The sequence below is a fragment of the Morone saxatilis genome, unplaced genomic scaffold, assembly GCF_004916995.1.
Source record: "Morone saxatilis isolate NCDOM2014 unplaced genomic scaffold, NCSU_SB_2.0 Contig20, whole genome shotgun sequence".
NCBI classification, from domain to species: Eukaryota; Metazoa; Chordata; class Actinopteri; family Moronidae; genus Morone; species Morone saxatilis.
In genome coordinates, this window is record NW_023339763.1 from 9,480,871 (window position 1) to 9,502,778 (window position 21,908).

Sequence of the window (21,908 nt, forward strand, 5' to 3'; positions counted from 1 at the left end):
AATGTTTAGTGGGCTTCCTGTTAAATAGCCTGGTCTCCAGGAAGAGCAGTGGACCTAGTTTAGCAGGGAAAGCTGTCTCGGCTTGTGCAGAGAGTGGATGAGGAGGGGATTGAGGGGCAGAGCAGCAAAGCAACACAAACCAAGAAGGAACTCAGTTTTTTGACCCGCTCAAATAGGCAGAAAATCGTAACTTTGGTAATTTTATTGCTCAGTAGCCAAGAGAATATCGCACCGTAACATTCCCAAGAAATATGCCCCCAATTTGTCACTCTTCTGGCATCTAGTCTGTGTTTTGAGCCACGGAGAAAATTACTTTCTAGGAGAAACTGTTTGTAGATCATAATATTGATGCCATCATTTTAGATGTGATGATTAAACAGTGAAACTAGATATACTTCCTCGGTTTAACTTACTCCTGTTGTAGATCTGAGTAAAAGTGGTAAGAGGCTTTACATTTGCTTGGATCAGCTAAAAATATCTTGTTTTGATACCAAATCTGGGGCGTTGGGACTAATTGATTTCCACAAGGATTTTATTGAATTTATATCTAAAGATCAATATTGCAGGGACATGAAGTTTCTTAATGATTATGAGTTCATCGGCAGACTTCCATATCAAGCTGAAAACCTTGCTGAGCAGTCTTTGAAACCACATTTGAGACTGATGACTCATTGTGTTAGTAGCTGGAGGTGTTGAAGTGTACCTGCTCAGTAGGACAGTAGGAGTTCAGTCCGGTCACCAGCCTGCTAAGATGATCTCATGAAACACTGAGCATCAGCAGCTATTTTTGTATTCATGCAAAACTGAATAAATAAATAAATGTAAAAAAAGAAAAACAAATGTATTTTTCAAGAAAAATGTTGGGTTCATGTGGACTTACAGTATCTGCTTGAAATACAGAGCACTGACTTATAGTATTCTTACAAATCTTACTGGTTTTCTTCGAAAAGTTTCCCTTTTGCAGGACTGATGCACATTCACATTTTCAACCTGCTCAGTACAACCCCAGTCTGATTTGATGGCTCCACTGGAGAAGGAGGAATTAAGCCTCTAGCTAAAGAAAAAGTGTCTGTGTGTAGTTAATAACACAGTATAGTGACATTTACAAAGAAAGGGGTAGTAAATAGGTTCACTGTACACTGAAAGTACTGTGAGTCCTACAGAAAACACATTACTGTATGTGATTGGTTTGATTTGGATATGAAATATTTTAGTCACTATGGACACCAGAGCTGAATGTGCAGACAAATATATAATAAACAACATACTGATATAACTGATGACTGCTGCATGATGTCACGGTCCTCATTATAGGCTCCCTCTCTTTGCTCTCCTTGGAAAGCTCTTATGCAAACCAGGCGCGCGCGCAAACACACACACACACACACACACACACACACACACACAGAAATACAACCCTTCCAGCTTGCCTTCAAACTATCTAATCACACAGTAACTCACTATGCTTGATGGCTCCCTATTGGCAGCACTGATGTGTTTCAAAACAAATACGCAGAATGCTATCAGCGATGTCTTTTCCATGTCACCTGTAATCACTTAAATATCATATTCCAATTGACAAACACCATATTCTGCCTTAGTCTCCTCTCCTCTGATTGGTTTTATGTTACATATTGTGGTTTCTCACAGAATATTCCCTGTCTACTTTTTACATTCAAAGTTGCAGCCTGACGAAACTTTTGAAAATTATAAATAGCTGACCAAGTTTAAATAAAAAATAATAATCTTCCAAGTTTGGGGGATAGCTGAGGCTTACATAGAAACTCATTTTGGTAAATACTCTCTGAGTCAACTGAATTTATGCATTGAATGTCTGCCTGCTGTACTTGCAGATTTCCCATCTAAGGCCTGGCATCATTCAATGTGGCTGTAATGAGAGATGGAAGTAGTATGCTGTTTATTTCAACCATCTGTGACTGGCCTGAAAATTTCCTTTAACAGTCTTCCCTGCTCTGCACAGGAAGAAAATGACTGTGCTGTGACTTCATCTGTGACAAGGAAGTAAAGTGGTTGTGATATTACTTGGAGTTGAAGAAGTGGATTTCTTTTGCAAGTGAAAAATTAAAACTCTCTCTGATATTGTGTGTCTCTTGGAAGAACGATCAATTATGAATGTTGCTGCTGTGCTTCTGGAGTAAATATTTCATCATATATTTTGTATTGACTAATATGAAACTGAAATGAATTTTCAGCAAAAGAAAAAACAAACAAAAAAAACGCCCCAAGAAATTACACCAGATGTCACAGCCTGTTTTATGTAAAATGTCTCTCTTTTTAGTTCTGGGATAATCGTTCACTGGCTGAATAAATGGGAATTTTAAAAACCATAATTTCTTAAAAGTCTTTTCTAGAATTTCTCTCTTACATAACCACTAACTACGATGTATTATGTTGATATATTTGGAAAAGCATGCACAGAACAAAAAACATAAATAAAAGTGTCGTCTGCTTTGGTGATGGTCCTGCTGTGTGTTTTGCACGCTTTTATGCCATTAACTCAAGTGCTCTTTGGGGACAGAGAAAGCTGAGTTGAAATGAATTATGTCAGCCCAAACAGCTTTAACTCCTTACAGGTGGTCAATCATCTGGTTTTTAAATAGCAGCGCAGCAGGGAGAGGTGTAGTGGCTACATGCATTTATGATGAAGCTACCAGCGTGGCCTACTTCTGGGTGACTGCTCAGGTCCCAGCCAGGCACACCTCCTCACTCTCTCTCTGTCTTCTATTCAATTTGTTTTATATCACTTACTCTCCCGTCCCAATTATCGCCTGTAGACACCACAGAGCTCTGTCTGAATGGATAGCTGGACTTGACGCTGATTGACGCAGACTTTACTAATTCAATACAGTGCATGCTGTGTACTGTATTTAATGGTGTAGTTAGTGTTGTTAGTGTGCAAAAAAATAATGTAATATATGTATTGTGCATTATGATGCGTGTGTTGGTGGGGGTCATACTGAGCTGCAACTTTAGAAAAACCACAAGTTTTAAAGTTGAAAGTGTCACCAATAGTTTGAGAATAGAAATTCTCTGAAACATGACATTGCAGATAAGATTCTAGGAGGCATATTTGGATTTTGTCTTTTTTTTGGTTAAATGTATCCAGTGTGACAATATTCACATTAATAATGTGGTTAGAATTAGTATTACAGAAAGTACAAAGTTGGGACCGAAGGGAGGAGTTGTTTACAATTCAGGCTACATACAGGCAGAGCTGCTTTAGAGGCTACGCAGGAGTTGAGATCTTGCTTGCTGATTTACCAGTAGCCTACAAGTGATGCAAAATATTGATGAAGTGCCTCTGAGCAAGAACAACAAATTTCTACTGATTCCTGTATTTATGCAAAGCAAGTGACTGCCTCGATGTAATTCTAATTTTAAAGCAATGGCATCACATCTTTAGAGGTAAAACACATATAGTGAAGGAATGCTGAAAAAGACAGTTTTGCTCGAGGCAAGGTTGGTTAAGAGTGGACAGATGAAAGCCAAAGGAAAATATAAGAAGCATATGAGTAGAAGGCTGTAATAAGAACACTGGTTGGTACGAATACACTTTCTGAAATACAGCAGACTTTGTATATTTTATAAATTACTACACTATTTGCATGTAATACAACCCTGATTTGGCCTTGCAGCTGGAGCATGTGCTGATGGTGTGTGTGATTATACTGGGCACTGGTTGTCTTGTTTTTGATTGATTCTACAGTAATGTATCCCGTACCTGGTACGTCAAGATCATCTTCACTTTTGTCTAATGATCTAAATGAGAGTTTTTATTTATTTTTGAATGCGAAGGATGATTTAGCAGTGGGAAAAATTCACTCTTAGTTCCATGGAAAAATTAATTGAAAAATCATATAATTTTTTTAATTGATCTCATTCTAGCTACAATGCAATGCAATCTCTCTCTCTCTCTCTCTCTCTCTCTCTCTCTCTCACACGTACATGCATCCATGCATACTGACTGTATGAGAATTAAGAAAACACCTATCGCGCACTATTTCTATCACTGTTCTGTGTGAGGATTTGTCCATGGTGCTGAAAGAAGTCAATACAACAGGGGGAGGCGCTGTTGCTCATCTTACAAAGCCCAAAACAAAAATCTCACATAATGTAACAACTCACTGGCAGTTGGAGACATTTATCTGGGTCTTGAAGATAACACTGTCATGAAGAGATTCCAGAAAGAAAACTACAAACACGTTGCTACCAAAATGTAAAACTGAGAATATGGCACAGTTTGTACCGTGGAAACCAACCATGTATCTTACAATTATGTGTTTTAGTCATGCACGTTGGTCAAGCTGTGGGTCCAATTGTTAGAACATTTGAGATGGATGCAGCAATTGTACGACCATGCACTGAAACCGTTGTAAAAGTCTAAAACTTATTTTTTTTTAAACAGGGGCATGCGGCTCTTGCAGCCTGGAATCGCCCCATAAGCCTCCAGTAGCTTGTGTGTGTGTGTTTGTGTTGCTGCTGTGGGGATGTGGTAGTTGGGCGGGACGGGGGCGCGGGGGGTCGTGTGTGTTTGTGGAAGACGGGGGAGCAGCCATGAAGACACCACCCAGCTCTGTAGGGGAAGGGAGGCGGTACGAGAGTGTGGAAAGGAGAGGGGGGGTGGGGGGTGGTTGATGAGATGCTCGTTTCAGCACCGCGGACAGCTCCAGCAGCAGCGGGTCGCTTTTCTCCGCTGCTCTGGGAAAAAAAAAAACATCCAAACTGAGATTCTTATTTATTTTACATCTCTCGAAGACAGCAAATAAGATGTGTTTTTTTCTAAGGCGGGGTTTTTGAGTTTAATTCAGTCCGGAGCATGCGACATATTTGTAGTGGCCGGTTTACAGACAAAACCACAGGACTCCCGAGGATTGCTTGTGCAATCTCTGCGAAGTTTTTTGCCACTGAAAGGCATTCAACCTCCTCCTCCTCCTCCTCCTCCCGCTGGTCTGCACAGCCTGCAAAAATCTGAAGGTGTTCAGGGAGGAAGTTGAAGAGAAAACTAAAGTGACAGCACCGCTTCAGCACCTTCTTCTGTTTGGACTATATCCCAAAATAAGTTGTGGACTTGTGGTTGTGTGCAGAAGGATTTCTATTTGTTGGATAAAACTCCTAGAAGCGAAAAGGCGAGCAAGACAAGTTTCTTTTCCATTCGGTGCTAAAGGCTTCTTTTTCCAGCCTCGAACCACCCCCACTCCCCTCCCCTCCCCTCCACCCCCTGTAATGGTCTTACATTAGCCACTGATGCAAGCCTTTTATGCGCCGGATACATTTCCCCTCTCCAGCAGCACTGATTCTTTCCATCTGAGTCTTTTTTTTAGATTTAATATTCACAGAGGGACGCCCCGGACTGCTTCCTCCCCCCCCTCACCCGCTTTCACATTTTCGACAACTGCTAAAGACTGGTAGGTGATAACGACCATGGATCGATGAAAAATGCTCATCCACGTTGTTGTGAGATGAAGTTGGAGCCCCCTGCGTAAACGCAGAATAACCGATGACACAGCTTAGCAACTTTTGACACTGATCATCGTTTTTTTTTTTTGCTTTCTTTCTTCTTCTTTTTCGAGACTTGCTGTAGAAATAGGTGTGTAGCCTGTGTGTGTAGCTGTTTCATGACGGAAACGATGGCGCTGAGTGGTAACTGTAGGACTAACCCCAAAGAGCAAGCATCAGTTCAGAACAGTTTCCCAGATGTGGTTGAATTAAACGTAGGGGGGCAGGTTTACTACACGCGTCACTCAACTTTGGTGAGCACCCCGAGTTCATTACTCGGTAAGCTATTCTCTTCTAAAAAAGACGCATCTAATGATTTGGCGAGAGACCCGAAGGGCCGGTATTTCATCGACAGAGACGGGTTTTTGTTCCGGTATGTGTTGGACTACCTCCGAGACAAGCAAGTCGTCCTCCCGGATCACTTCCCGGAGAAAGGGAGGCTCAGGAAAGAGGCGGAATACTTCCAGCTGCCCGATTTAGTGAAGCTCCTGACCCCAGATGATCTGAAGCACAGCCCGGACGACTACTTCCACAGCGACTATGAAGACGGGTCCCAGGGCAGCGACCACCGGCAGTGTCCGCCGCCGTCCCTCGTCCCCGCGGACAGAAAGAGCGGCTTCATCACGGTGGGATACCGGGGGTCGTGCACCATGGGCCGAGAGAGTCAGACCGACGCAAAGTTCAGGAGGGTACCTCGGATACTGATTTGCGGGCGGGTGGCCCTCGCCAAAGAAGTTTTCGAGGAGACCCTGAACGAGAGCCGGGACCCGGACAGGACCCCGGATCGTTACACCTCTCGGTTTTACCTCAAGTTCAAGCACCTGGAGAGGGCTTTTGACATGCTGTCGGAGTGTGGTTTCCAAATGGTGGCCTGCAACTCGTCGGTCACAGCCTCGTTTGTCAACCAGCACACAGAGGACAAGATCTGGTCCAGCTACACAGAATACGTATTCTACCGTAAGTCACATTATACCCCCCCCCTTATTTTATTTAATTGTATTTATTTATTTAGTTTTTACAGCAGGTCAACTTCACATGAGCGCGCACGTGCACGCGCGCACGCACACACACGCACATAAAGTTGTATTCACCGCTAGAAGGCGCACTTGGTTTACTCCTTCTGTGTGTGTGTGTGACAGAGACATCTGGTTATTGGGATGGATGGACCACCCATCTTATGAATGATGTGGGTGTGGTGTTCAGAGCTGCTTCCACCTGTTTCCATTACATATAGTTCCGGAAAATCAGTTTTTTTTCCCCCACTTGGACAGGGTTAAACAGACTTTAAAAACATCCCCATGGTACACACAGAGACCACAAAGCTGCACTGTATGAGTTCAACTTGTCCACGAGTAACCTGCATCACCTCATGCAAGCACAGAGTCAAACTAACACGCTCTGTTAATGTCTGAAGTTTTCTCTGAGCCCTGTGGAACAAAACCAATTAGTGATCACTCCTGGTAATTGGGCTTAATCCAAGGTGTTGCCGTCTCTCCCTGGAAGCAAGACAACCTTAGCAGCAAACACACACCTGAAAAGCTAGTTCACATTTTAATCTCAGCGTGCTCAAGCCTATTACAGCATGTTGCAGCATTCAGTGCAATCTTGCAGGCTAGTTTTATATTTCACAAGATTTAACCAGATTTGAATAATTTCACTCCCATCTGAGCTACGGCAGTCGACAGAGCAATGATTTGTCAATGCTTGCCATTTCTCATCTTGGTGCAATTTTCTACTCCACCTCCTCTCAGCTTTCATCCATCCCATCCTTTCAACTTCTTGCTTTTCCTTCTGGCTCTCCCATTGCTTTCCTTACATTGCTCCATCTTTGCTGCTCACTGGCTGGTGTGAATCTGGCAAGAGTGGATGTGAAGGAGATCATCATCATCACGACTTTTGTTCTAGCTTTCGTGAGAAAAAAAATCAATATTCTCCGATCTGACAGTGTACAATTTATCCCAAACTCTTTGTTACCTGCCACAATGAAGCTGCCATAAAGGAATCAGTGATAATGTGAATGTGCTTAAATTTTTTGTAAATGTATAAACTACTTGGAGAATCTGAAAGCTACTCTAAAAAAAGTCCCTAAAAATTAAACAAAACTATTTATTTTCCATGCTTAGAGTAAAGAAAGAGCAGTTACATTTTTTAAATTCTGATTGGTATAACCTATGAGACTGACTCAGATTAATAGTGCCTGAACAGATACTACAATGACTAAGTAGTGCCAGACATATTATTTTGGATTTTGAATCACAAAAAGACCTTGACCTTGTTCCCACTCAAGCCCTTTGAAATGGGAATTTCAGCAAGTACGCCATGGCTTTATGAATATTTGCAAATACTACTGGACCCGGTTTCAGTTGTAAATATAGTTTTCATAGCTACTACAGTGATACCATTTTAATACATGTGAAAATCTGTTAGTGGTTTTCAATGTTAAAATCCCAAAAGATTAAATCAAGGCTCGTTACATAAGTGAGATACAGTACAGCAATGCACAATGTGCTGCAAATAAAACTGGACTTGCTGCCAACACTATTGAGTTCAATGTGTCAAAGCAGCATCAAAATATTCCCTAATAACACAAAGTATCTGTGTCTACTCTTATGGTGGAAAATATGGTTTATTTGTCCCCAAAAAGATTACAATTCAAAAAAGGAGCTATGACTTATCCCTCTCTCCTAACAGTTCCATTTTTCTCAAGCGTTCAGTGCCGAGTAGGTTTGGGTTTCATTGATATTTGAATACTATATAGACTTTATATGCAACATCCCTTGTGGTCCTTCCTCATTTCCAAATAATTTATGATTACAGAGCAGACAATTTTGGTGCTTTTGGCAATCATGAATGAAGCGATGGACACTGCTACATATTCATAGGAAACATTTTTCAGTTCATGAAAAAGGACATCTAACCCAGTTCTTGTTACTGCTGGCTTTGCTGTCTCATTTCAGTGCCCAATCGTCCAGATGTTTGGCAAGTAAAAACAGTCACAGACCGATATGCAAACATCCTTAAAAGGCAAAATCACATCAAAATAGTTTTTGATGTGATTTAAAGAAAGCTGAAGTTGTTTTTCATGACAATTTAGCATTGTGTGTAAAATTCTTTACATCCCAAAAATATCTTTTAATTAATCTTGTTCCAAGATTTCCTTTCTTTACATCCCACATTGTTTCAAGATTTCCTTGTAGTGACTAAGGCAGGGGGCCAGGACCACTGGTTAGAGACCAGGGAGCTGTGCATCCACCACCACCATAGGGAAAACCACCGCAAGCCCCATAAATCACATAAGTCAAATGATCACATGGTCATAGGAGTAAAAAAAAAAAATCACATGAGAGTGATTTGCTGGGCTGGTTCCAAGCTAAATGAGCTCTGCATTAATGGCCTGCATGAAGCAGCTACAGTGACTGGATGGCTCATACACCTTGCTTATGCCATACAGTATCTGGCAGTGTGTCTGTGGGCTGCCTCTGCAGGCCTCTTCTTGCTTACTGACGAACAACAACTGCTTCATGGCTTTGTTGACAAATGTTCAGCTTGTTAAAGGGCATACACTCAAAGGCAAGGACACAAGCGGCGGATGGCAGATGTGTTGGGCCTATATCTGAGGACACACACAGCCACACAAAACGCCGACATGCAGCCGCACAAATAAATACATGCACACAAGAGGCAAGAGCGTGCATACACACGTGTAACCAGGCATAATCACAGTGGCAGGTGTGCACACTAACACACACATATGCATGCAGGTTACCATCCATACACACACAGAGCCATGCAGGGAGTTTGTTAAATGCTGCAGTCACCCAGTGGATTAAATGTTGTCACTGACAGTCTCTTGTCACATTTTTGGCATGCTCATTTTTCCCCTCTCCCCATCCTCCCTCTTCCTCGCCTTGCTTGTCTTTCCTCTCCCTCTTCTCCTTTCATGTCTTCTCATTTTGCTCTAGTCAATCATACCCGGCTTTTCTCTCTTGTCTCACTTCCCGCCCTGCTTCTCTCCAGCTTCATTTTGCTCTGTGCGCCACAGGGGCAAGGAGAAGTGCGGCGGCACCAGTTGCCTTTTCATGCCTCACTGCACCGTCACGCCTCCTGTCTTGCTTCTTATTCATGTCTCTGTCTGTCTGCCTGTGCATCTCCATGATTGTTTATTTACCTTCATCTTTGGCTGTCTCATTCTACATTTTTCTGTCTGTGCCTTTCCTTATCACAAATATTCCAGCAACTCTGTCTCTCTTATTTGTTGTCCCTCTATTGACCATATTAGAGGTCCTAAAGTCTTAGGCAACAGCAGCAACTGATTGTGCCTCTCACAATTTGTTCAGATCTTGTCAACAGCTTGTAGTATATAACAAAAAAATCCACATACTTTTGTGTACTTTTGGTCTTGGGCTGTTTTCATGTTCTGACATTGTGCTGACAGTTTAGGGAAAGAAAGAAAGGTACATAAAGAAATGATTTTGCCAAATTGGTGTGTAAAAACTAGCCTTCAAGGAGCACTGACCTTAACCTCATTGAACACATTTACGATTAATTGGAACGTCAGCTGCGAGAAAGGGCTTATGCTGACATCAATGACCAACCTGTGGCTGAATGGGAGCAAATCCCTGCAGCCAGAGTGGAGGAATTTAAGCATCATATTAATGCCCATTGTTTTGTAATGAGATGTCCAACAAACACATGTAATTTTTTTGGGCCCACATACTTTTTTGACACATTTCTTGCACATTTCAAGGTAACATTAGCATTAGGGGTTAATGCTAAATCATCTGCAATTAACCCGGACATCAGTGATAGAGTTAGCGAACTAATATGACCAAAACCTAACTGTTTGTTTAGGTGAACTTAGTAGACTCTTGAGTACAGGCTAAACTTTACAGAGAAACACTAGTTCACTTTCCGTTCCCAGTTTTACTGACACAACTTTGACTTCCACTTACAAGCTTTATGTTTTTCTTGCCAGAAGCCTCAACCTCCTTTATCTCTTTCAATCCTCGTTTTACTCGTTATCTATTGCCCTGGATTCTACACTCGTCTGATTGCACCTATCAATCTCCTCTCTCTTTGTGGCTATTCAAATTCTGGATAGCCTCTGAAACCCCACAAGGCAAATATATTTACCAATTTGTTGCATGGCTGGAATGACTCATAATTAATCATCAGTGTTGACAGTTGGATCTGTGGTATTCACCGCAGGGCCTGTCAGAGCCTTCCGCAACAGAACCATCCCACAACACAACATCCTCCGTGCGGCAAAAAAGGAAACATTTCTAACTTCTGCTGAGAGGATAGGAAAATAATATTTTTTTGGTTCAGGATGTATTTCCCCAGGCTTTATTTTTACCTCAGCTGAACATGCCAGAGTGAAGTGGGTGTCATTACAAATGGCCATTTTCCTATGACCGTGTGTGCTGGCGTGTGACACACTGTGCCATTAGCTTGTTACACACAGATGAGTAACTTCTTGTGTAGCAAATGTGTTTTGGCAGGTGGGAAGAAAAAGGGTTATGGTAATGGTTATGGTTTCTGTGTGTGTGTTAATGCGTGACCCATGTTGCACTACCGGAGGCATTTGCACACCCATTGAGCCGCTAGCTAAACACACCTGCACCCCCCCTCACGAACACACGCACCCACTTGCAGACACACACACTCATCACCATATGAAACTACATCACGCTCACCCTGCGAGCGTCTCCCGGCCCAATCGGTGACGACATTAGCAGCGGCGGTCCCATGCTGCAGGCCTGTAGGAAGTGATTAGCTGAGGAGCAGACAGGCCGTGACAGCTCTGAGGAGAGTCTTGATAGGGACAGCTGCTACCCTGGCCTCAGCTCCACAGGGGAGTCCACCACCACACACCTCAACTCTGCATTATTCAGACTGAGACAAAAAGGAAGGAAAGAGGAAGCAGGTGGAGATCACGGTTTGATGTATGAAAGAAGAGAAAAACACGGCTATTGTTCTTACTAAGGCTTTTGTTACTATGACAACTGGTGATGCTACTGACTACAAGTACTACTATTAGTTCTACTAGGACTGTCACTGGTATAAAACTGGATGCAACTACTGTACAACCAGTAGTACTTTGTTAATCCAAGCACTATTATATTTAATAATACTACAGACACTGGACTAGACTACAAGTACTGCTACAGTACCATTAACAGTACTACTGCTACAACCACAGGTATTACTACTACTTGTCTTTATTTTTGTTGGACTTTTTAAAGCACACTTTAACAGCACTTTAGAAAAGAGTACATGAAACAAAGCCACATATATTCAACAGAAAATGCAATCAAATCAAGGTTAACAGTATTAAAGCAAGGCCAGAACCATAAAAGCGACACCATTAAGACTTTATTTACATTTCAGGAAGGCTTCACAGAAATTACAGTTTGAAGAGATGACACATATTTCGCTTTTTTAAGTGTTGACCCTATCAAAGGTGCAGAGCTCTCAGCTGCAGTTATGTAGTCTCTGTAGTAGTCTTAAGCAAAATAAATAAATAAATAAAATTAAATTCTGAAAAAGATCTATTTTCGCTTCTTGCTGCGGAGAGTTAATATAGCTAGGTAAAACTGCGTAGGCTTTTCTTTTCAGTACGAGCTGGAGCTGCTGCTTTTGTACAAGCTGTTGTCGAGACAGTTGTAAAGAAATTAAAGCACAATGACCCTTTCCCTACCTTATCAAAATGTAAAAAAAATAGCCACTTTACATTGGGAATATTCTTCAGTTAGAAGAAACTAACATTTATAAAGTAACTGTCCTGTTTGTCAAAAGAGGAGGACTAATTTGAGGCAGCAGTGATGAGGGGATAGGAAGAGAGTGAGAAGAGAGATATATGATCTACTGGTGAAAGCAACTGAAGGAGTGAGTGATTGCAAGTGAAACCCTGGATGTAGCTGAGGGTAAACAGAAAATGAACTCAATTTTCACTTATGAAATAGAGTTTGCTCACCTTTTCAAGATAAGAGAAAATAAGTTACAGTATATGTTAAAGCCAGTGAGTTTGATGATAATGAGTCGTTCAAGGGAAATAAATATAGAGTAACCCTATCCTGAAACGATATATTTATTTGCATTTATATTGCTGGTTTTTGATTGATTGTACATAAAAGCCCGCAGTGGGAGGTGCAGGTGGGGTTGAATGAAAGTAAGGGGAGGACAGCAGAGAAGAAATGATGGATAAAGGGCAAGCGGGTCATATGGAAAGAAGATAGACTTTCTTGTTTGTCTAGCCTCCCCTTGACCTTCTCCCCTGGAAGCTTAGTGTAGCTACGTAGCGTAGATTCCCATAATCCCCAGCCTCTGGAGGATATGGGGAACTACAGAGCTGTGGGGGAGAGAGAGAGGGAGAGAGAGAGAGAAGGAGGGCAAAAGAAAAGAGAGTGAACACCGGAGCGTCAACAACAAGCTCCCCTAAGCCCTCTGTGACTCCCTCCTCTCCTTGCCGTCTATCAGCCCATTTTCTCCTCCTCTGTGACTCTTGACACTCTATTCTCTCTGCGGTGGTAGGCACAGTTGATATAATGCTGATGCTCTTCCCTGTTGTGTTGGAATAAGTGCTCTGCGGTGCGACGAGGTGTGCAGCGTTGCCATAATGACAGAAACTGCAGCTGGAGAGCCTCTTCACTTGCTCAACCCACCGGCTGGCTGCTGCAATGCATCAATGCTTTAATAGGCCCGCTACGTACGAGTCCAGATTGGCTGGAAACACAATGGAAAGCATGCACAGGATTCCTATCACATCAGTAATTGCATCGCCTAATCATACCAACGGCTGTTTCCACTGCGGGAGTGCATGTCACAGTTCAGATTAATGGCTGCTGCCATTTGTTAAAATTTTTCAAATAGAGGATCTGATACCAAAGAGAACCTACTTCCTGTTTGAGGAATTCAGAGAGAGTTCCAAGACCTAACTTCTGATTGTAGTGCTGTTCAGTCTAAGGAAAGATTCAAACATACGAATATCGACTTGAGCAGACACTTGACTATTTATTTGGGTTTTACCTAATTTAAGTACAGTTAGAAACATTTTACCTCCATACCACTGCATCTTAGAGGCAAATGTTGTACTTTTTTTTTACTCCAATAGTATACTATTTTTATAGTTTAGAGTTTTTCTGATAAATTGACACAAAACATAAGTGTTTTTTCTTGTGTTGAGAAAAATTATCCTACTTCTGCAGCTAAATAAACTATGAAAAAACCTGGATTAGATGGAAAATGCATTGTCACAGGCTGTTTTTCTGAGCTCATGACATTTTACAGATATGTGGTTCTCATAGGACAGTGACACCACAAACACATGATGATCTTATAGAATATGTTGCAAAACTACCCAACAGTATATCAAGTAGTTAGAATTAGGTCAACCTTAAACAGGCAGAGCAGTTAAATGTGACATACACATTAAAGCAACAGTAGTATTAATCCAAACATATATAATCATCATATCATCATCAATCATATATAATAGGTAAACACTGAATGGAACCATTTTTTACTGCAGAATGAATAATTTTACGCATAATTTTGATGATAATTACTAAGGTTTTTAATGCAGAACATTGACTTGTAATGGAGTATTTTCACAGTTCGGTATTAGTACTTTTACTTAAGTAAAAGAAGAATACTTCTTCCACCACTGTGTAAAAGTCAGCATGGCATTATGACAGGCCAACAAATACACAAAATAGACATGCACAGTGGGTTTTTCCTTATGTGGCTGCTTTGGGACAGTCTTCCCTTCACTAATGTGTTTTTTTTCTGGTTTTCTCCTCAGCTCAGCTCTTCATTATAACTCTACCTGCCTCTTCATTTATCTTCTTCAGACTGAACTGACTGATGAAACAGTCCATCAGTATTCGGACTATTAGTACTTAAACTTTGTGATGAAACTTAACAGTTTTTACTGTGTTTTGAATCATTCCTTATTCCTCTGTGCCTCATTAGAATCACACATTGTCAGTCTCACAGCAGTGGTCCACAGCTTGATCGAGCATATGGTCATACCGTTGTAATTTGATTCCACAGTGCTTTATGGCTTCCGAGGGCAGAGTGTCAGTGGCATTTCATTTGTAAGTGGCAATGAAGTCTTTATGTCCATTAAGAAAGCCAGAAGCACTAATGTAGCAACTCCAGAGGAAATTAACTCCGAAGGAAATTACTGAAACCACCAATGGCAACTTGTGATAAAAGCCTAATGTATCTGAATGTTTCATAAAAATATAATATCATGGTTCTTGGTTCTTCATTTGTAGGAAAGCAGAAAGGGCCTAAAATGTATTTGTTGTATTGACACAGGAACATTTAATATTTTTGCCTGTTTTATAATAGGCAGAAGAAAGAGAATGGAAACAAATGACGCAGAGTTGGGAAGGATTTGTCAAATAATTGATCTCAGGCTGTTGCAGTTACATTGCGTGCTGGCCAACTGAGACCTGAGATTGATTATTAGTCATTACAGATTTACTTCCAGAAAACAGTGTCCAGGCACACATTTTGATGATCACAATGGACTGAAGGACTGTATACTGTGGTAAAAAAGTACATAGTGTATATATAAGTCTTTAACATGACATCAGTCTATAGCTAAAGCTATGCTACTGCAGAGGATTATTCCAAATGCCAATGCTGTGTCTCATTAGTAATCCCTCTGTGTCATTTCAGAATACTCAGCTGTTCGCTAGAGCATACTGTCATCACCATTTCATTCCTAAGTGGCTGTGAAGCTCCCTGTCCATTAAAACACACACATATACTTCAGACATAAGCATGCTATGCAGGCACACTCATGCCCCCTCTCACACACACTTGGAGGTGAACCTAAACAAACTGCTAACTGATGAAAAATGACTCTCATTAGAAGGAAGATTATAGATCCGACCGCTCACTTAAACACACTTACTCTGTCCCCAGATATCTGCAGTATCTATCACTGTTGTGTTGAATCCCTTAATGTAAAGCAGGGAGAGGAGAGAGACAGAGATAGAGAGAGAGAGAGAGTTTACAATCCAGTTTTACCTTGATGGATAAGATGGATAGATAAGATTTTGTTGAATTCTTCTGGATTCATGGCAAAGTCATACACATCAAGCCTACAAAATATTAAGAAAACCATGCTATTACTGAGCTGCACCTCAAGCCACTTTAATCTAATTCCTCTGCTTTCATCTGTAGCTCCCTTTTAAGAATGACTGCGCAAGTACATCAGAGTTCTTATCTGCGCCCATGACTTCAGCCCTCACTATTTCCTAGAAAGTGCATACACTGCTGTACTTTATGACATGGTACCTAAGGGACCCTTCACTACATTGTGACCAATGTCTATGGTGGTTTTTGAAAACTTAGCCTGGATTTAAAAAATACTCCAATTTAGCATTGCACTCATTGTCAGACTCAAGATGGACTGTTCAAAGAAAGGATCAAAATCAATGCAGCAGAATCAGATGGTTCCATGCATTATTTTTCCTTAGTTAAAACCTGATGCTACATTTCATTAAGAAAATGCAACTAGAGATTGACATGTGTTATGTTAGCAGTGGCTAATGTAGCACCAGTCTCAAGCAGAGATAAGGAGTGGGACACCCCGCTTTCTTTAATTTTCAAACTTATAGTCTTCATCCCAAACTGACGTTGCTTCCAGTGACATCATTTGAGACAATTCCTCAAATGTTGCACAGCTCACTCTGAGCTACAAAAGGCTTCAAACTACTTATATTACAACAATATTAAGTTAAATAATTTGTGCAAAATGGGAATGTCCTGAAGATGCTAAATACCCACAGACAGTACTAAGTACTAGGGTTTTTCACAAACAACAAATTGGAATGAACCAGTATGTAGTTTTTTAGAATCAAAACCTACATAGTCCACTGGGTTTATACTCGACACAGCTGGCTCATGGCAGTGCTAAACTATGTTGTTAAGTTGACATTGTTCCGTTCATTCATGGTGCCTCAGCTGCAACACTTCACCTTCACCACACTCCAAATTGTTTCCATTCATCTATTCAGCATGGCTCACCAGTTTTCTCCTATTGGTGTTAGCAAGGAAAACAACAATAGCCTTGGTTACTGATGCACAACAAGGAATGCAGAGTCAGACGAACAGTGCATTTTGGGTTTTGCTTACACACTTTGAATTTAAAACAGATAATTACAGATAGAATATTTTTTTCCTCACATTTGAACAGTAGTTCCAATGTCACATCTTGCAAATGTGAAGAACTTAGAGATGCTTCTGCATTGATATGCAAATATGCCAGCACTCACAGGGAGTTGGCTGGACTAAAACTATTGTTACCAGAATAGAGAAGGAAACATCAGGTTCAGATTGGATGGTGTCACCTGGCTGTGCTTCATCAAGCATCCAGTGGATCTGAAGAGTTTGTTGTTAATGACTCTGTGTTTTCTGTCTCATAACGATGATGATTTATAGAAATCCAGTGTCCGCTCTCTTCCCACTTCCGCATTCCTGTTTACTATTCACGCTGCAATGAATTATTGAGTGCTGTTCACAGAGGACTGCAGCAGCCACACAAAGGGCTGTTTGTTTGCAAAAGTAATGGGTTGCTACCTGGGGTTCTATGTACACATACTACCTGTATAATGGGTGTGTAGATAATGATTTGCTGGCTGTGAACCTGTGTGATTATGGTCTGCAGAACAGAGGTCTGTTGGTAAATTGGTTTTGCAGGACAACAGCAAACGCATCAGGACGTAAGCACTCGACAGTTCACATACACAAACACTCACACGCACACACACATTATGTAGATAAGATCAGACAGCACAGGCTAGCCTAGAGACACACTGTTTACTAAAAGATTAACCTGGCCCAAGCTTTAGAGGGATTTGTAAGCTGTGTGTGTGTCTCATATGGCAACAAGACCAATATGACAACACAAACCAACTGTTTTACAATCTTTAGACCTATGTATGTGCATACAGGCTCCAGCCATATCATACACTGAAAGTCTATCAGATCTCTGGAGCGCAGGGGCTAGGACTCATTTGTGCTTAAACATGCTCATGTGTTGGGATGAGAAACAAGCAAATGGAGCAAGACGATTATCAACATCCATCACCTCAGAAACTCATTTAGCCAATTAAAGCCGTTACAGGCTGACATTTAGGTGCAACGATCCCCTTTAATCATTAAGGTTCTCTCTTTCATCCACACACACAGTACACTTGCAAGCTGTTAAAACGGTGGGATCAGAGCAATAATGTAGTTGTCTCATAATATAATGGCATGTCCTCGTTGAAGAACAAATCTCATTCATCTTGATTAGGACTTTGTGTGTGTTGCATGTGTATGCACTTGAGTGTGTGTGAGGTGGAATAGAGGACACTGGCCTTTTCAGATCTCACTCTCCTGTTTTTATGCAACACCCAATAACAAATGTCACTTTGCACTACACCCTCAGACATCACTCCCCCTTTGGAGAATCTCTTCTATTCTCTTCTTCTCTACTTCATCCTTCTTCACTTCTCTTTCATGAATGTCACTCCAGTTTAAATTCCCCACATGAATACACTATTAGCTATGCTTTGTTGTGGGAATTTTTTTTCAAAGAAAAAGTTCGTACGGTTGGAGAGATGTGCCAGATTGTGAAGACAAACAAACCAAAAATAGGCTTAAAAACAGCCAAAGTCAAAGAAAAATATGCATATTGAGTTAGTCAACCAATGAGCCAAAACTGAAGAATCAGAATAAATATTCAGGTTGTGTTTGTCGAAGAGAGTTTGCTTTGGAACTCAGAGTCTTTTCAAAGTTTTTCTGGCTCATCTGTTAATACCTTAACTCCTCAAGGGCATTGGAGGGCTTTGCCTTGTTTGGTTTTTGATTCCCAGCTCGTTTTACTGATCAGGTGGTTTGTGTTCTCACTGTAACACATAGAGCTTCGCAATCCTGTGCCTGTTAGACACACCACATGGGCCTTCTGGGAATTTGTTAATAAAGTGTTCAACATACAGCATGTAATATATTAAATTACACCAAATGGCACATTATGTGCTATGAGAGAGAAAACATTAAAAAGCGCAGGACGGAGAACAGGAATGATGGTGAAAGGAGAACACACACACACACACACACCCACGCACACATACAGGATATCTAGTTTGGGGCATAGCTTAATCGCTAGTGATGCTATCAATGTATCTCTGTGCCTGTTGGTGTTGCAAAGTTATCAGTTCTCACCATTTTAAATGCTATGGGCAGTGGAGACAGCTGAGTGTGAACAAATCTATAACAAACAGGTTTGTAAAAATACAAGTAGTAGCTCAGATTTGGCTCGCTGGCAACACAGAACTATGATTTGGATTGATATCTACAAGTGGGCGTCAAGTATGTATGCCACGAGCATGTTTTTTCCGGATTGTTTTGTTTTTCTTCTTGGGTCTCACCCTTCCGCTCTGTATCTGATGCTGCTTTGAGCATTTGATTCTCTGCCAGTTGTGCATATCAGATGTTTTTTGCTTTTCTCTGGAGCATTTAAAGCATCAAGGTGTTGTGCCGAGAGCTCAGCCTTCTGTCTTCCGTAAACAATCCGTGGATGCTGTTTCGCTGATTTCAAACATCTCTCCTGGAGTGCACGGAGTGGTATAGCTGCCAGTGCCGAAGCTGCCGGCAGATGTTTATGATTGTTGCTGCTTTCGCTGCTCCTACTGCTCTGAGCTTCTGTTTCACCTTTCTCCTATTAACCCTCCTCCATCCCTTTCTGCCTTTGCCTCTATGTCCCTATCTGACAGTTGGAGTGGAGTGTTTGGTCAGCGGGGTTTTCACTGCTCCAGGCCTTTGTCTACTTCTGTCTGTCCCTCTTTCTGTATCTGCCTCTTCTCTGTGTTTTTTTTGCTGCAAGAGCTGAAGTTGGCTGTGTTTTCACCCTCATTTTCTGCAACGTTTTCAATGCTTTCAGTGCTCTGTCTTTATGTTCCTGTTCCTCTTTATTTAGTTGGTGTCTCTATCTCTTTTTCTCTCCAAGCGCCTCAGGAATAAAATCAACAGGAACCAAAACAACAGAACTAGTCCTTTTCATTCTGCTGCGTTTTATTTTTTGCTCCTATCTGTCACTCTACACTATTGGCTCCACTTGTTTCTTGACTAGATTTTTATATCTTCTCAATTTTTTACTAAAAGGGAGGTTGGAGGAGAGCCTCACACCAAGTAAGGCTGTTTGCTGCTCTTATAAGGCTATGTAACATAAATACTCAGCCTAACTGACTGTACATTTTCAGTTGTCCACAGGCCGTAAAATAAACCTCTAAAGGTCAGCACAAGAAGGATGAGTAGGACTGGGAGTCATTTGTAAGTGAGCCTGGGTGCCTTGTTAGGTGTATTCTATACTCAATTAGGAGGCACCGCTGCCCAAGTGTGAAAAGAGAAAAGTTGGGGAAAAAAGGTCACATTTTGAACAATTTCTTAGGTCCCTCTGGTGACTGTTAAAGTTTCTCTTATTGTATTTTAACTTATTTGCTCCCTAAGGCACTTTCTACTGCAAAGCAACTTCATCAGCTTTGCTTTCTACTACATTAATCTATTGTTTTGATGGAGAGAAATCTGACCTTATATTCTAGTGACCCCAGTGTGATTTCTGAGCCTCCATCATCCAATAGCTGGTGTACACCCAGCCTACATAGGAACATAGGAAAGTTAATTAAAGAAAGCAAGAGGTTGTGTGCCTCTACTACATCTTCTCCCTGTGGAGTTCCTGCTGCAGAAAACAATTCCTTAGCGGCTATCTGACCCTGTAAGAAAGTGACCCCTGTCTGCCTTTGACCTCCAATCTTTGACATGACAGAGGTAATGATGACCTTAGGCATGCAGAGTCCTTTCACATGCAATACTCTCTGTTATGTCTCTGTTTTATTTTCGATCTCTCTCTCTCTCTCTCCCACACACACACATCTTGTACAACTGATAGGACAAGAAGGCCTAGCATGCATCTCAATATATCCTTCCATCCATTCAGTGCAGCTGCAGCAAACTATGCATGTAGCCCAAATGCCCTTTCCCCCACCCACGTCCTCCATCCCTTCCAGGGAGATCATGAGGTGTTTCCAGGCCAGATGGGATATGTAATCCCTCCAGCATGTTCTGGGTCTGCCCTGGGGTCTCCTAACACAACGTGCCCAGAATATCTCCACAGGGAGGCCTCCTACTGGCATCCCAATAAGATGCCCAAACACTTTAACTGGCTCCTTTTAATGTAAGGAGCCAGAAGGGTTATTCCCAACACCCTGTGAAATTATACTAGTGTGTCATGATGTACAGGAGTCGCACAATGCCTCTGGGGAAATAATTTATCTATATTGATAGCATTGCAACACTAGTACAATATGTTGTTAATTGGCAAGCTATATTTTGCTTTTACACATTTTATAAATTCTTAGAAAGCGAGTTTGTGGCCGTGCTAGACAACAACAACAATGTCTGTTGTATGTTGTCATCTGAAACATAAGAGGAACACAAGCATCCCATGGTGATCAATAACAATTCTTGCTGTCTTGACATGGCATCTGTGTAGGCACATAGCTCCAATATGTCCAAAGCAACGGTGTGGCTCCATAGATCGAAGATGTGCTGATTTTGCACACTAATGTCTAATTACAGGTCTATTGCATGTGTAGTAGTACCTTTTTGAAAGTCGGATAAATAGCCTCAAGTGACTGAGATCTCAAAAGTCGGTTTAATCTCAAGACTACAGACCTCTGTAGGCCTCATCTCTGCCTGGGGCTATTGGCTCGAGGCTATATTAGCCACTACTGGCATAACACACCCAAAACTCTGCCTGGACTTCTCGGGTGGTCAGGTTTCTTTGTGGGTAACATAGGTGCCAGGTCTTGACAAGGATAAATTGTGTAAAATAGGAATAAAAAAGATAATGTCTCTGGTTTTGCTGGATGGATTTTCTTGCTTTTCTAAACTGTCCATTGCAAGTCCAACATACAAGCACAATGCAAAATCAGTGGAGCAGTGTTTTTAATGGAAAAGAAATGCACAAAATTTTGATTTAATGTTGGCTGTTAGATCTTCATCTCATTTTTCTGGTCACTAGCCAATGCCTGTGATCCTTGATGATGATTGGAATGTAAATTGATTGTTTAATTAAAATCTTTGCTTCATTCCTGCTTAGCGTGAACAGGTGTCCCACTTTATGTGGGAATACACAGCATTTTTATTCTAGGGAAAATTGCGACTCACCACAAAGTCACAAGCAATGAACATTTAGATGGAATATGATGGAAAGTACCAGGAAGAATCGAAATGCAGCTACAACAAAGACTGGGAAACTACTTATAACTGCATGAAGCTGGTGGATGGTGGCTGTCACATGGCTTCCTTTTATGCTTACTGTATTTACT

At 41.3% G+C, this 21,908-nt stretch overlaps 1 protein-coding gene across 1 annotated transcript in view; it reads left to right on the forward strand.

The window, feature by feature from the left end:
• The first annotated feature begins 5,447 nt into the window (after positions 1-5,447).
• The window catches only part of kctd16b (potassium channel tetramerization domain containing 16b), a 65,885-nt gene continuing 49,424 nt past the window's right edge, over positions 5,448-21,908 (forward strand). The window contains exon 1 of the mRNA XM_035665980.1: positions 5,448-6,474. Within this exon, the coding sequence (XP_035521873.1) occupies positions 5,637-6,474 (838 nt within the window). The 5' untranslated portion in view covers positions 5,448-5,636. The remainder of the gene's footprint in view (positions 6,475-21,908) is intronic.